Source organism: Dermacentor albipictus, chromosome 5 (assembly GCF_038994185.2).
Source record: "Dermacentor albipictus isolate Rhodes 1998 colony chromosome 5, USDA_Dalb.pri_finalv2, whole genome shotgun sequence".
Taxonomy (NCBI): Eukaryota; Metazoa; Arthropoda; class Arachnida; order Ixodida; family Ixodidae; genus Dermacentor; species Dermacentor albipictus.
The window spans coordinates 112135704-112151857 of NC_091825.1; the positions used below are offsets into that span (position 1 = coordinate 112135704).

General features: G+C 50.1%; 1 protein-coding gene across 1 annotated transcript in view; it reads right to left on the reverse strand.

Moving 5' to 3' along the window:
• Nucleotides 1–16154, reverse strand: part of LOC135897036 (trichohyalin-like) — a 131365-nt gene that overhangs the window by 16800 nt on the left and 98411 nt on the right. The window contains exons 5-10 of the mRNA XM_065425601.2: nt 12686–12853; nt 11221–11388; nt 6872–10267; nt 5347–5526; nt 3790–3992; nt 1487–1622 (exon numbers count right to left, since the gene is read on the reverse strand). Of these exons, the coding sequence (XP_065281673.1) occupies nt 1487–1622; nt 3790–3992; nt 5347–5526; nt 6872–10267; nt 11221–11388; nt 12686–12853 (4251 nt within the window). The remainder of the gene's footprint in view (nt 1–1486; nt 1623–3789; nt 3993–5346; nt 5527–6871; nt 10268–11220; nt 11389–12685; nt 12854–16154) is intronic.

The following is a 16154-nucleotide window of genomic DNA, read 5'->3' on the forward strand; positions in this document are numbered from 1 at the left end:
TCACAGAAGCACCACGAAAGTCACACTAGCAACTGTAAGAAGCTACAGGCTCTTTCATTAGCCTCCGAGATGCTCGACGGGACAAAGACCACCACTCTCGACTTGAATGATCATTGTCATGGCCTGCGATACTGCCAACAATCTCGGAGGCAAGTGCGTAGGCGGGGAAGTTAATGCTGTCGCCAGCGCTGCGCTAAGTTACGTTTTCCAGCGAGAATAGCCGGCAATGGCGGTTTTCAAGGTTCATGTCAGGGCAGCATTTCCTGCCTCCATTTGTTGACCATGTGACAGCAGTAGACCTGTGCACGGGCTCGGGCGGTCCCGAAAGCCCGGACCGGGCCCGGCCGGGCCCGGTCTCGGGCCGGGCTCGGGCCATTTGGAGATTCTCTTGGAGCTGTGCATGGGCCGCAATTCTGAGCCCGCGCCCGGGCCGGGCCCTACACTACCACAGGCGGCCCGGTCCAGCTCGACGCTAAAGAAGCCAGAGTTCTCCCGGCCCGGCCCGGCCCGGCCCGGCTCAGCCTTAGGCCGGGTTAAGGGCCGGCCCGGGCCCGGCCTGACCTGCAATAAGGCGACGCGTTGAGATCGGGGAACCCGACCGGTCCGTCCGAGACATAGAAAGCCTGGGCCGGGCCCGGCCCAAGTCCGAATAAGAGAATCTCCAAATGGCCCGAGCCCGGCCCGCGGGACGGGCCAGGTCCGGGCTTTCGGGCCGGCCCGAGCTCGTGCACAGCTCTAGATTCTCTTAGTCGGGCCTGGGCCGGACGCAAACCCGGCTTTCTATGTCTCGGACGGACAAGTCGGGCTCCCCGATCTCGACGCGTCGCCTTATTGCAGGTCGGGCCGAGCCGGGCGAACTCAGGCTTCTTTAGCGTCGGGCTGGACCTGGCCGCCTGTAGTAGTGTAGGGCCCGGGCCGGGCGCGGGCTCAGAATTGCGGCCCGTGCACAGCTCTAGACAGCAGTCATGTGACGCTTCACGTAACGCGCTCTGCAGCCATTCGAACTCAGTCATGCTAGTTCGGGCGCTAGCCGCTGGTTTCGCGGCCCACAGAGGCATCTGAATGGCCTTGGCACGAATGCGCTCAAATGACCATAGAACGCACGCCGTGGAGTCGTCTGCCGAATCTCGCGACGCCTCACTCTGCCACCTGCCATCGCTTTTCCGGTGAAACGACCGTTCAGCCATATCGAAGGTCACGGCTCAGCTTATTATGAATGTATTATTTGCAGTGACAAGAATGCGGCAGCACAAGGCCGTCTGAAATCATCCAAGGTTATCAGGCCAAGAAAATTACAAACAGGTAAAGCTTTCTTATAGCCCGCTTGCCGCAAACCTGCTAAGCAAATAGTCTGGACAATCCCAGCGCATCTCAACAAAATTTCGTCCGTTACACATTGGAGTGCTCGTTGAGGGATAGCTACATGCCATCTTACAAAAAACAAGAACAAAGATCAACAAAAAAACAAACAGACGGGTTGACTCACTTGAGCTTTGGAAGCTTCCCGACCGAGGTCTCCTTCTCTCCGGCGAGCTTCGTCCATCATCTGGGCGCTTCGCGTCTTGTCCGTCTGCTGGCTACGCTTGAGCGCGTTCAGTTTGCTGTCTCGGTCCCTTAGCGCCCTGCGGACACAGATACAGAAGGTCAACAGAGAGAACACCCAAATGCCACCACGACAAGAGTACTTGAGCCCAAACAGAACGTTGCAGCATCTTGACCTGTAAATGCACGCGATTAGAAAAAAAGAAAGCACGATCTTCGAATAATGACGTTTTGGGGCAGTTCTAAACAACAGTGGTTCACGGGAAGACGGATACCGTAGGTGGTCAACAATATAGAACAAGGAATGCCTCATGCTGGAGCTTACATTTCGAAAGGAGACTCGTTTACGTCGGAACAAAGGCAAGCCCCTTGTTGGAACTTTGGCTTCATCGTGAGATGTATCTTGATCGACCACTGTGGATTCGTGAGAGTTCGTTCGAGTGGTGAAAAAAAAAGTTATCGTGCTCTTTTTAAGTTTGAAGATTCACCGCAGACGAACATTCCGTGATACTGCTAAATTACGTTAATTCAATGACAATACGGCCACCTTTGCCATGACAGCACGCTTGGCCAGCAAGAAAACTGATGAAAACTAAAGGCACGTGGTGACGCAACCCTCAAGTGCACCAGCTCGCCTTGACATAAATTATTTTGACATCGCTTACACGAGAATACATAGTGTTTCAGCTAAGTCAGGCCAAAGTTTAAACAATAAAGATCCACGTGTGCGTTAGGAGAATGCACTCAACTTAGTATTGTTCCTGTCCTCTTGAGCAAGTTAAGGTATTTTTTACTATGAGCTTAGACAATTCATTAACAATAATTAATTAACCAACTGTTAAAGCACTGATGTAAAGGCAAGATATTCAACGTAGAAGTTGTAGAACCTATTGAGAAATGTCCAAATAATTGTTGTTTTCGTGGTGACAGCTGCTGTGGTTTTAGTTTTCCGGGCTGCAAAGAAAGAGCGCGAGGTTCGACAGAAGTACCACGTGATAACGTACTTTGCACCGTGACATTAGTGCACTCAAACATGCCATGAACGGTGGACCACGCTGCACGCAGTCCGAACGCCATGAACAGGCCTTGAGCAACGGAGATGGATCGAATACACTGGTCTTGGCTGCCGCATTTGCCGAGATATATAGCGTATTTAAGCGATTGGATATGCGATGAATAACGCGTGGAAATTCTTGAAACTGTGTCTGCTCTTGACAGGCAGCGTAAAGGGCAAGGAGGTTTCATCGGTGAATGGAGATGTATTGAAGATTACGGGTGGAGTCATCACCTGTCATTTTTCTTTTTTTTTCGCGGCCTATTCATGCTTTCGGTCTCGGTGCAGAGTCAATCATTCGGTATCATGTTTGAGGTACGGTGCCTTGATGTACTCTTCGCATAAAGGAAGCCTATTTTGAAGGCCCTAATGTGTCCACGCTTAAGAGTGTAGTCACGTGGTACCTTTCTTTAAATCTCGCGCGCTCTCTTTGCAGCCGAGGAAAATTAAAACCACGAGAGCTATCGTCAAGGAAGGAAAATATTTGGATATTCATCAGTAGGCTCTACAACCTTTACTTTGAAGAGTTCTATTTAAATCATTGATTTGAATGTCGCTTAATTAATTATTGTTTGTTATTTACCTCAGAGCATAGTAAATAATACTTTCCCTTGCGCAAGAGGAGAGCGAACAGTGCTAAGTTGGTTGAATGCTGGTAACTCACAAGAGGAAATTCTGCCATGACCTTGCTGAAACAATCTGTAGTTAGCGGTAATTAGAAGTACATTACATTCTAAAGAAACCAAAGACTTAACCTGGAAAGCTTTGAGTGCTTTGACCTGCACCAAAACGACCGAAACGCAAGAAAAAAACGCTTTAAACTCAGTGGCGTCATGCTGGCGCCCCAGCTCGGAGAAGGTTTTGGTGATTCAATAAAAAAAAAGGCGTAAATTGACCTTAACTTTTTTTTCGCAAGCAAACAACCCTCTACCTATAAACGAATGAAAAGAAAGTGCAGAAAAAACACAAATGCCCAAGTGAACTGACTAGGTGTCGCTCACTGGTGTCCTCTTAGATGTGCCACAGAAACATCGCACTCGCCGCAATACCGGTTCTACCCGCCTTCCCCTGCCCCTCACCCCCAGTGTAGGGTAGCAAACCGGAGGCTCGTCTGGTTGACTTCACTGCCTTTCCCTCTCTCTCTCTCTCTCTTTATCCCCGCCGCGCTACACCGGTGTCTGTGCGGCACTCACTCTTGCAGCTGCTTGATCTGTGCGTTGAGATTGACCTTCTCTTCCTCGAGGGAAGACATGATCTGGAGCAGCCGCTCCAGCTCGGCCTCGTTGGCTCCTCCCGTCGGAGGCGGTGGTGGCTGCCTCGTCTCCAGTTCGGCGCAGCGCATCTTCAGCTCGGCCAGCTGCCGGACCAGCTCCTGTTCCGTCTCCGTGCTGCCCGCCTGACGACGCAGAGAAAGAAAGCGGTCAAGTGGACAGGTTGGTGATGACGCCCCAATACGAAGACGCCAAAACAGTGAGACATGCCGGCCAAATATCCATCTCTTTAACAATGTTCGAGACAACAACGAGAGAATGAAACAGCATGGCTGAGGCTTCGAATACAGGTGCATGTTTCTGGTGCAGCCTTGTTGTTAAGATATGGCACTTATTGTTTTTGCTCAACCAAATTCTAAGGGCCGTGTCACTGCCTTTGCAACATCGCCTTCCGTTTGTAAGGAAGATAAATACTTGGTAACTGTAGACAGTCCACTGACAATAGCCATTCGCGCCTATTCCTTCTCAGTTGATTCTAATTCTGTAGATGTTCTATAGACAAAAGTACATAAAAAACTTGAGGGCGCAACTTCGGATAATGTCTATGGACTTTATAGGGGAATATCTTCAGGTTTACTATACACTGTCTAAAGAAGTTTCTCTAAGGAATATATGCTGGAGCATTTGTGCAATTTCAGATGCCCTGCAACCCAAGAAATTGAGAGGGATAGTGCTCCTCAATCCCCTGAGCTTCGTAGGACGCGCGAGTGTTAACCGCTCTAACGGTACTAGCCGCTCGTAACTTCTGATTTAGGTGAGCCGAAAGGAAGCGAAAGCTTAATTAACAATTTACCAGCGATCGTTGATCTCCGGTAAATTGTGAATCACCGATGCGAGAACACAACCACCATGGCAACAAATCACGCAGAAAAGGAAGCTACAGTGTCACCATGTTTGCCAGTGCTATCTTTATCATACGTAAGTGCCGCATACATTAACCGTATTTGTTGGCTCAAAGTAGAAACTGACTCAGAAACCCGATGACGTCGGGAGAATTCCCAATGAAGAGAAGGCTGATTCACGCGAACATAAGGCCTACGTAATATAGCTTTGATAATGCGTGCACGCCTCTTTAAGCTTGCATGGGCGCTGAATATGAGATATTGTTTATGGTGATGATGAGAAGGAGGAAAAGGAGGATGAGGGGTGGGGTAGGAAAAGGTAGTGTTGCTAAACATGAGGAGCCAAGAGACATGCACACAGTGGGAAGAGCAGGCGAAAAGAGGAGAGGAGGAAAGAGAAAAGTAGAAGGCAGGGAGGTTAACCAGGAAAACGTCCGGTTGGCTACCATACACCGGGGGAATGGGAAAGGGGAAAACAAAGATCACAGGGAGAGAGAGTAGGTAAGGAAAGAAGGAAATTGCGGCGAGTTCTGCGGCGAGTTCTGCGGCGACCATCTGTGACTATTAATGCAATTTCTGTAAGAGCAGGCGAAAGACCAGGAACTGCCCAAATAGGACGCAAATAATGCGAACGAACCTTTTGCAGGGCAGCCTCTGCCTGCTCCAGCTTCTCTTTCTTCTTCTTGAGCCTCTTTTCGAACTCGTCCAGCTGCTTCTGTCGGTCGTCGAGCCTCTTCCTGAGGGCCTCGAGCTCGGCTTCCATTTTGGGGTTTGCCTGAGGCTGGGCGCCTTTCGCGCGAAGGCTCTGGATCTCGGTCTAGAATGGAGCACGCAACAATCAGCGGCCGCTTCTTCCAGAAAGAGATACGCCTATTGAGAGACTATCACGCAAACGGCTCCTCGAGTTGTAGCGTGCAGTTCCTACATGCGTACTGTGCCAGGGATAGCATGCAACGAAAGGGGAAATGAAAGTCAGGGTGGTCCATCAGAAGAGCGTCCAGTTTGCTACCCTCTGCGTGAACACGTTGAAGTGCGACAATGCCTCAAAAATTTACTTCAGAATTTGTGGCAATGTGGAAAGGACGGAAGTAGCTACAGAAAAGAGCCCAATGTAATCTTGTGAAACACGAATTGCATATCCCTATACAGCTGTTTTTGCCAGCTTCCGACGTCGTAAAAGGCTTGCTCATTCAACACGCAAAAACCTGCACAGTTTCGAGGACGTGTCAAAGTGAATGTCCTTGGTCAAGCTTGGTACATGTGACACCGTCTAGTCATGATTTTGATCAGTGCGGCCTGGTGCTTGCGCTGCACCACGAAATACCACAAATTCAGGAGAGAAAGAACTGCGTTTAGTGAATATCCCGCAGGGGCGCTATCGCAAAGCGAACTACGCACAACAAAGCCAGATTTCCTGCTTTCGAGCAGACGATGTAACGATCTGGCCCTTCTCGGCACAGTTGTAAAGCATGAACGCTTTTTTTTTGGACAGCAGTAAGCATAACATTTCATCTTGTGCAGCCCATAATCCCTCGATTACTGAGTCTTCACCCATCATTCTCGGCCACTTTACAACTCCAGAAAATTCCGTAGCCTTCTAACGTGGCACGGTTGTTGCTTTCTCGGTAAATACACGTTCCGATATAAGTCACTTCACTGCAAGCTTTGCCCCGAACAACAATCTCGAATCAAGGCATTGAATGCGGGCAGTAGTAGCATCTCTTCAGAAACTACCGGAACCAAACAATGGTGCCGATCAAATCAACATGCTCATTTTTCTTGTTGGCTACATGCATCCAAAAATATTAACGCCGACACTGTAAAGCTAGTCACATGCCAACAAGCATGGCATTGTCAGAGAAAACTGAAGACAAAGGGAAATGAAGATCATCGCACTGGTGCGTGGGCAGAACAAAAGCAAACACATTTCCAAAAAGACAAACACTCTATAAAGGATCAAACCAAATATCACAAAATTAGCCACAACTTATAAACAGAGATAACTACGATACTGAAAAAAAAGATAACGCAACTGAAGAAAATGATTCGCTGAACCATTCACCAACAAAACATAAGTAATGTGCCACTAAGACGAGATCCAAAGTAACGTAACGAACGTGCTGGGGGTTCATTCGTTGGAGAACACATGTGGCACCACTGACCTCCCTCCGTTCGATCTCTTGAACCAGTTTCTCCAGCTGCTCTTGGAAGCGATCTCGCTCCACCGAGAAATTCTTGATTTCCGCCCGTGACTGCTCCAGCTGCTTCCTCAGCTTCGATGCTTCTTCCCTCTGACATTCCATTTCCACTTGCATCCTGTCCAGTTCTCTCTGCAGCTTTTCGCGCTCGCCCTCCTTCATTGCACCGGCGGCCTGCTGCTGGAGTTGCTGTTGCTGCTGCTTCAGCATTCGGTTTGCCTCTCTCAGTTTGGTAGTCTCGGCGTGCGTCTCTTCCGACTGCTTCTGCGCGTGAGCGGCTGCGTCCAAAGCTCTTTCGAGCTTTGCTCTGAGCTCCTTGTTCTCGGTCTCGAGCTTCTGCATCTGCTGCGTGCTCTTCTTCAGTTCCTTGTGCAGCTGTTGCAGTTCTTGCTGCTGCTTCTCGATCTCACCCCGTATCCTCGCGTCCTCCTGAGCACGGGCAGCGGTGTCCGTGCCGCTACGTCGTTCCAGTTCCGAAACCAGCTCCTGCACTTCGATCTGGAGCCGGTTGCGTTCCTGGGAAGTCTTGCGTAGCTCCTCCTGGACCATCTCCAGGGTCTCGTGGAGCCGTTTCGTCTCCGCTCGAAGGCTTTCCTGTTGGCTGCGGTCTTTCTGCGTGCTCTCCTGCACACTCGCGATGTACCGCTCGGCGTCCTCGACGTCCTGTTTCAACCGCTCCACTTCCATTTGTAGCCTGCTGTTCTCGCCGACCGTCTTCTGGAGGTCTTCCTCGGAGCGACCCAGAAGGTGCCTGAGGCGCTCCACCTCCGAGGTGCTCTTCTGCCGGTCTCCTTCGCTGGCCTCGTGCAGCGAATCCAGTGTCGCCTGAGCCTTGTTCAGTTCTGCGAGAAGCGAGTCCCTCTCCTGGATAGCACGGTCGGCTCTCTCACGGAGACTCTGAGATTCAGCTGTTAACTTCTCCATCTCCTGGCGTTGTCGATCGTCTGTTGACGCAGTGGCTTTTTTCAGCTCGGCCTGCGTAGCTTCCAGGGCTCTGCGCAACCGCTCATTTTCGGCTTGGTGCTGGGAGCGCGCGTCTTGAAGTTTCTTGACTTCGATCTTGGCGCCTTCGTATTTGTCCTTGGCTTTTTCAACTTCGATGTAAAGCCGTTCAATTTCATTAGCGTGCGCCTGGCGTTCTTCCTGGGTGACACCCTTCTCCGACCGTGTTCGGTCCAGCTCGGCTTTGAGCTTCGCGCTTTCCTCACTTGTCCTGTTCAGCTCTGCAAGCGTCTTTTCGTATTTGTCCCGCATCTTTTCAACGTCGATACGCAGCCGTTCGAAGTCTGCTTGAGACTTGTCCTGGGTGCTGTGGTACTTGGCCATTTGCGCCTGGTAGCGTTCCAGCTCAGCCTGCTGGCTTTCTTTCTCAGACTGAAGGCGATCTTTCTCGTTCTGTGTCTTGCGCAGCTCCGTCTGTGCCCTATCCAGTTTTTCGTAGAGCTTTTCCAATTCCACTTGCATTCTCGCCAATTCTTCCTGGGACTTCTCGTGATGCGTTTGGGTCTTCCCCACTTGCGTTTGGATGCGGTCCATATCTAGAGACATGCGGTCTACCTCGGCTTGCAGCCGATCGCGCTCGGCTTGAAGACGGCGCGCCTCCAGCTGTGCCTTATCCAAACGATCGCGGGCAACTTCCAGCTCGACTTGACAGCGATCGAGGTCCTGTCGTGTCTTCTCTTCGGCCTCTTTGGTCTTGGCCAGCTGGGCATTCGTTCTCACATACAGGTCCTGCAAGCCTTCGAACTCTTCCTGAGAGCGCTTGTGATCTTCCTTGGTCTTAGCCAGCAGGACCTGGGACTTGTCTAACTCCAGGGCCAAGCGGTCTGCCTCCGCCTGACCCTGGTCAAGGCGGGTCTGGGCTTTGAAGCTTTCCGCCTGTGCCCTGTCAAGCTTCTCGCGGAGCTTGTCCTGTTCCAGCCTGCACAGTTCCCTTTCTTCCTGGGCCTTTTGCAGCTGCAGCTGGAGTTTGTCGGCGCGGTCGCGCGCTGCCCGCAACTCGGCCTGTGCTGCGTCGGCCTCGGCTCGTCCTCGCTCCGCCTGGAGCGCAATCTTGTCGTGCCTGTCACGCATCACCTCAAACTCTGCTTGGACGTTCTCCCGCTCCTTGTGCGCCTTGGCTAGTTGGCTCTGGAGTATTTCCAGACGGTCTCTCAATGCGTCCGCTTCGGCCTGGGCGCCGTCGCGTTCCTTGTGCAGCCTCTGCTGCAAGGCCAGCGCCCTGTCGGCCTTCTCCCTCGTCTGCTCGAGCTCCGACTGCAGCGCGTCCTTCTCCTTGTGCGCCCGCTGAGCGTGCAGCTGAGCCTGGGCCAGCTGCCCTTGCAAGCCCTGCACCTCGTCCTGGCAGCGCTCGCGGTCGGCAGCCAGCCTCCTCGTCTCGGTCAGTGCCTTGTCCAGCTTCTCCTGCAGCCTGTCGGCTTCCAGCTGCGCCCGGTCGAGCATCGCCTGCGTCTTCTCCTGCGCCACCTGCGCCTTCGTGAGACCCCCTTGGACGCGCTCCAGCTCCGCCCTCAGTGTCTCCGCCTCGGCCAGCGCGGCGTCCCTGTCGGACTGGCCTCGGGCCACGATGCCCTGCACGCGGTCGTACTCCTCCTGGAGGGCCTCCCTCTCGGCCTGCGCGTTCTCCAGCTTGGCCTTGAGCCGGTACACTTCTCCCTGGGAGCGCTCCAGCTTCTCCTGCAGCTGCTCCTGCTCACCGCGCGCCCGTTCCTGCTCCGCCTGCGTCATCCTCAGTTCAGCTTGCGCCCGGCGCAGCTCGGCCTGCACGCGGTCGAGTTTCTCTTGGGTGCGCTCGTCGGACGCGTGCTGCTGCTGCTGCAGCGGCAGTATGCTTGTGGCGCTCCGGTACGCTGACGACGTCACCGTGGGCTGTTCGAGGCGGCCCACGTGCTCGCGGAAGCGGTCGTTCTCGAGCGACAGTCGCGCGTGCTCGCCGCGCATTCGCTCCCAGTCGGCGGACGAGCGGCTCACCTCGGCCTGGATCTTGTCCAGCTCGGCACGCGCCTGTCCCAACTCGGACTGGGAGTTTTCGAGACGCGCCTCCAGGCGCTCCTTCTCGGCGTTGGCCTTCTCCAGGCGGCCCTGCAGCTTGTCCATCTCGCTCTCCAGCGCGTGCATCTTCATGCGGTACTCGGCCAGCTGGCGCTCGTGCAGGTCCCGCTCCTCGTTGCGCTCCTGCTCGGCGCGGTCGCGCTGCTCGCGCAGCTGCACGATCTGCTTGTCCTTGTCGCCGATGGCCTCCTCCAGGCTGGACAGGGCGCCCTCTGAGGTCGAGTGGTGCGCCTGGATCGCCGACAGCCGCGCTCGCGCCATGTCCACCTGGTTGTCCTTCTCCTTCAGCAGGTCCTCCAGGTTCTCGATCTGCGTGGTCGACGGAGGGTGTGTTAAAGATGCACTTATTTGTGAGCACAAGCTGTGGGAAGAGGTGATCGAAGGGGAAGCGCGACATTTGCATGGCCTCCGAGATTATCGGGGACGTCGCAGGCCACATGCCACAACCACGTGATTTCGCAGGAAAAGTGAATCAAAGCGATTTCTAACTACGAGAACGCCTATGCTGAACGTTGCATGTCACATAAGAGGGGAAACATTAACAGAGCAAAGCGTTGGATCGGGCTAGTGGGTAATCCATACTTAATACAGTCATAGCGCCGAAATTACAGAAAGAATCAAGGGACGCGAATGGGACCTGTCCCGTTCGTGTCCCTTTGTGCTTTTTGTAAGTTCTGCGCTAAGACAGTATTAAGTATGGAAGCATTACCCATTGTAGTCATATTGATTCCAATGAAACAATGTTAGTGCCTGTTCCTAGTGCAAAGCTTCTTGTCCCGTGTATTATTAAGTTGAGATGTTCGTTCATTCCAAGTAGGATTGCGCAGGATCTGCCTCTGTGGCCAACATTCAGCATCATGTTAATGCAGCTGGCTTCGATTAAAGTGTTTCAGAACTACAATAATTTTAGTTATTTCTTTAACACACACAACTTCGTGATTGTCGTACAGTTCAGCTAATGTTGGTCAACAATAACAAGATGAGCCATGACTATACTGAAGGTAACACATATGATGATGGCATGGACTTGCATGTTTCTAGTTCAATATGCACTAATTCAGGTATGACCCAACTACAGTGAGGTTCAACGGCAGAACGGAGGCAGTGCAGCGATTAGCACTTCCGCCTTACTTGCTGTTTTAAAGAACGCCACGAACTCTGCCTAAAATCCGCTAGTGAAGAAGATAACTAAGATATAAGATACTTGTCACTACTCAGGTTGTTTCTTCCTTCTGAGTAGATTGTAATGGTCACATACGCACCTTTCTCTGAAGCACGTTGATTTTTCGGTCCTTGATGTCCATGTGATCTCTCAGCTCCTGCAGTTCTTGGCTTAGCTGGTTGCGCTCTTGCGTCGCTGTGAGCGCCTGCTGAGTCTTCTTCTCTATCAACTTGTTTTTCTCCTCCAGCCGCTGCCGCAGTTCTTCCACCTGTCAACGTGTTGGGGAATGGATTGACCACCACGCAGCATACGGTAACACATGATGCAACGCCTACAGAATCGAGCTGACTTCGCTCATCGTTAGAAATACTTCAACAATAACAAAATATCAAGAAAGGCGCTGACAGATGGAATAGTACACTGTGGTATAAAGGTTATAAACAGGGATAAGGTGCCTCAGAAAGGCTGACCAACGTTTCGATAGGAGGACCTATCATCGTCAAAGGCGTTTGACGAAGATAGGTCCTCCTATCGAAGCGTTGGCCAGCCTTTCTGAGGTACCTTATCTCTGTTTATAACCTTCATACCACCGTGCGACAATAATAGTAACTGAGATTCAACCTCCGAGGTTGTAGCTTACTCGGGAGAGTGAGGACTCGCTTGAGTAGCTTAATTGCTACTCCCGCATATTAGACTTATGTCGCCAAACATTTCCCGCGAAGGGCACCGCAGCACTAACGTATAGACACAACCGTCTCGCTTTGAATCGTTAATTTGCACACAAGTTAGATTGTGTGTATGAGGGCTTGTATGCATCCATGTACGCATGTACTCACAACGTACACCGGCGAACAAAACGTATACGGATCAGGGATTTCGCGATAAAGCTGATTTTCTCCTCTAGCTGCGAATGTGACTTGAAATTGAGGACTGCAGTCCGAACTTGGCAGTGCGAACCTTCCAGCGCACTCGCCATATTTCAGTTTATGCACGTTAATTAGGATAATATTATGTTCCTTCGACGACGCTGTTGTCCGTATACTTTTGCTCACGCATGTACGTAAGCACAAACACACACGCACGCACCCACACCACGCCGTAGACGGAGGAAACACTGCGACGAAGCTTCTCGCTCATTGATGCTGTTTATCATTAGTCGAACCGGCGGCCCATGCTAATCGTATGTCCAGTATCAGGACTGGTCGGCAAGGGCTATTACAAAGAATTCTAGCATATAGGAAAATTTTTCTTACAATACGCCCCCCCCCCCCCCCCCCCCCGGAGGCTCAAGATGCCATAGGTTTGTTCATGAATGTCATGCTTTTTTTTTTCATTCGAATTGACCGGCAAAGAACGTAGTAGTTCTTAGCTGGAGATGCCTATATCGAGCACGTCATCCCAAAAATTGCTCAATTATTATTTGAAATTTACCGCTCGGCTTTCATCTATCCAAAAATTTTGCATATATAAGCAGGTGTACGTGCGGCCGCGTGAGCGCGCTTGTTTCGCACGTGCCGTTTAGCGACACCGGAGAAGAAGGAGGCGGCAGCAGAAGCAGTACTGACGTCAGCCTGCAGCATGTTGTAGTGCTCCTCCTTGGCGCACAGGGACTCCTTGAGCACAGCGATGTGGCGCTGGTAGTCGTGGTGTTGCTCCTCCAGCGTCTTCATCTTGGCGCCCATGGCCAGGAGCTCCTGGTCGCGCTTGTTCAGCTCGATCCGGAGCTCGTCCAGCTGCGTGACACGGACGCCGGCACGTGATTAACTCGCGCATGCGCAGACGCGACAACGTCATAGAAGCAATTATTCTTTGTTAGAATAGTTGGCGGAACGTTGCTTCATAGACCACAGCAACGAACAGACACGGGCCACAAGGAAGTCGAAAATCAGGCAGAAAATCCACAGAAGGATGGAAACTTGAAATGATCAACGTGAAGAGGTCGAAGAAGAGACGTCTGAGGCAAGGTGAGTGAACGAGTTTCCTTGTCGAAACGTTGGCTAGCTCAAGCGACATTCCTTATTCGGCCACCGCTGGTCGATAGAAAAACAAACAGACATTTGTAAATAGGTATGTACATTCGCGAGGAAAAGTTTGGAGGCTAATGGTGCCACGAAAAATTACCCATTCTTCGCAGCGCCTTGACATGCCCTACTCAGCCAAATCGTATGCAGCCAAAGTGCATGTGTTCGATCATTGCAATATAGTGAAGCAGTTTCGTATTGCAAAGCGGTGCTAGAAGAAATTTTATTTTCTTTTTTTCTTTTTGCTGATGCAGTAGTCTCCAAACTGTTGCTGTAGACTACATAAATATATGTGTTCATGCTCTTTGACTGTATTTAAAATTTTTCTGTGTTTATTTTTTCTCATGTCAACTTGTTTGTTATGGGACGATACTTAACCGATGCAACTTATTTTCTTCGACGTCGCATTTGAAGCAACATGATCGATAGTTGGGTCTGCATCTTTTCGCGCTTCAACGAAGTACGTTGTCTGTCCTTTAAAATAATGCCATTCAAAAAAGAAAGCGCTGCCTACGGGACGAGAGGCACTGGTGGTCTTGCCTATCCATATATTTGCATGACCGAGAGTAATAGGGCCCGATTGATTGATTGATTGATTGATTGATTGATTGATTGATTGATTGATTGATTGATTGATTGATTGATTGATCGATTGATTGAGTGATTTTGCGGGATTCAACATCCTTTAGTAACACTAGGGTTGTCATAAACGAGGGGCTCATTTTTTAGTAACAACCACATGAAGCTCACCAAAAATAGCCAAGAAAAACGTAGAGGAAACTAACTGTCCTCTTTAAAGTTCATATGTACAATTAATAAACATACGAAATGAAACTGGAAGAAAATAACACCTGCTGCTGTGGGAGCCCTACCCACAACTTCAGCATACCGCGGAGGTTCCTCTATTAAAGATGCGATGTTTATCGGTAAATGTGACCACCGCTTCAAAATCAATTATACATTTTCCGTTTAAAACAGGCAATTTTCTTTATGATTTCCTAGGATTCCCTGTCTCTTCACTCCATACGCTTCTATATGCATGTGTGTCTTTTCACATCCATCATCGATACTACAATTAGCTTTTAGTGACGTTCCTTTCCTGAGCGACTGAAGGTTCCATCTTTCCAGACTCACTTAACGACAGTCTGATGATGCCATTTGTTCCGGCTAATTGCATCCCTGAAGCATATCTAGCCTAGGCGGATGAAACATTTTATAAGGGAGGAAAAACAAAAAATCTCCCTCAACCTAGTACCACTGAGGACACACCGGAAGTAAAAAAAACAATAATGGCTAGAAAAATAAGGGGATAAAAAAACGATAGGTAGCTTGAAAGTGCTAAAGTAAAGAGTTAAACACTGTGACCCGTTGGTAGGTTTGCAAACTGTGCTCTCTTCCGCAGCCTTTTCGAGGACTGCGAAGGAAGGACGGAATGAGCTGAAAAGGTTGGACGATAAATCAATGCTACACTTCTCTGCAGAAAGAGGGGGGGGGGGGGGGAGGGATTGAGCGACAATAAAGAAAAAGGGGCGAAGGGAATGGGAGGTGAAACGGGTGTCTCAGGTCTGGTTGTATAATTTGGCAGCTCGCCATTGCTTCTGTTCCAACAATGACTTCGTTAACCAACACAACTGCCAGGAATCGTCGAATGGCACCGTGATTTGCGGAGGTGTATGTGTACATATATATATATATATATATATATAAAATGCAGTTCCAGCCCATTTTTGGCATGGTTGTCTCAGAACTGGTACTATTCTGGACATTGCTGCCAACTGGATATGAATTCATCACCACTTGGCTCCATTTCTGAAGTTACGAAAATGTGCTGTAGCCTGAATAAGTGTTAACGTTACTTCAGAACTTTTCATAACTGCCTATTGTTGCATCGTGATTTCTTGCACTAGCAAGTCTGCCTATTAAAGTAATACTCTAGAAGAGGCGGAATCGCGCTACCTGTTACAATTCTTCTTATTTAACAAATACAACGTATAAACGAAATACATGGCACACATAAACACTCGAGAGATCCTCACAGAATCTTGATGACGTAAGAAAGCGTAACAAGTGCAGAAATCTTCGCACGTACTTGCGCGCTTTCGCATGCGTCCGTATTCACTTCGAGTCGCGCAACTTACCGGTTTGCGGAGAGACTGAAGAACAACTGAACGGTGAAAGTGAAAGCAAAAAAGACTTGACGTGCCAAGGGAAGCACGCGAACGCAGATTGTATCGTTCAACCTAGAGCGGCTGGCAACGCCATGTGCCAATACTAACGTTGCGTTCCGATCTCCGGCGTAGACAGTTATTTCGCCGCCTGCGCTTGACAGCTACCATCTTAAGTCGTTAAAAAAGTTAAGAAAGAACATTTCGTGCTTGTCGTTGTCTAGCGAGCAGGCGACACGGGAAGAGTGATACAACGAGAAGCCGCGAGTTGGCGTGTAGTCAAGCAAGCACTGGTGACAGGACTTACGACGGTGTTGAAGGCTCGTTGGCGTGGCCGAGGCGCGGAACCTAAAGTGCCGTGCTGTTTAGAGGATCGTTCGAGAAAAAGCACGTTTTCGGCTAAGCGGTGTGTGCGAGTCGGCAAGTAAACGCAAGAGGTTTGCCTGAGTTGTCTCAAAAATCGTCGATTGAGATTACATCTTAATGCCATTTTTGTTGCTTCTACGCGGGCATAGTGAATGGCATTCATAGCTAATAGCATTCGCCCATTGAATGAGTTTCCCGAACACATACAAGCGCGACTTGCGTAATCTCGACAACAGGGGCTTGGCTAAAAAATTACAAAATCGATCAGTTAAAACGAAATGTAGTCACAGTAAAGGTTGCCATAACGGCTGTTATGAACATTTTTAATAAATTTATGGCATACAGCACGATAGTTGATGTAGTTTGCGCAACTATATCCCAAGAACGACAGAAAGCTGAGCTTGTTGGTAAGGATCCATGATGCAAAAAAGGGGTAAGGCGGGCAGACACGGACACAAGAGAAGAGAACTGGACAACGCGAA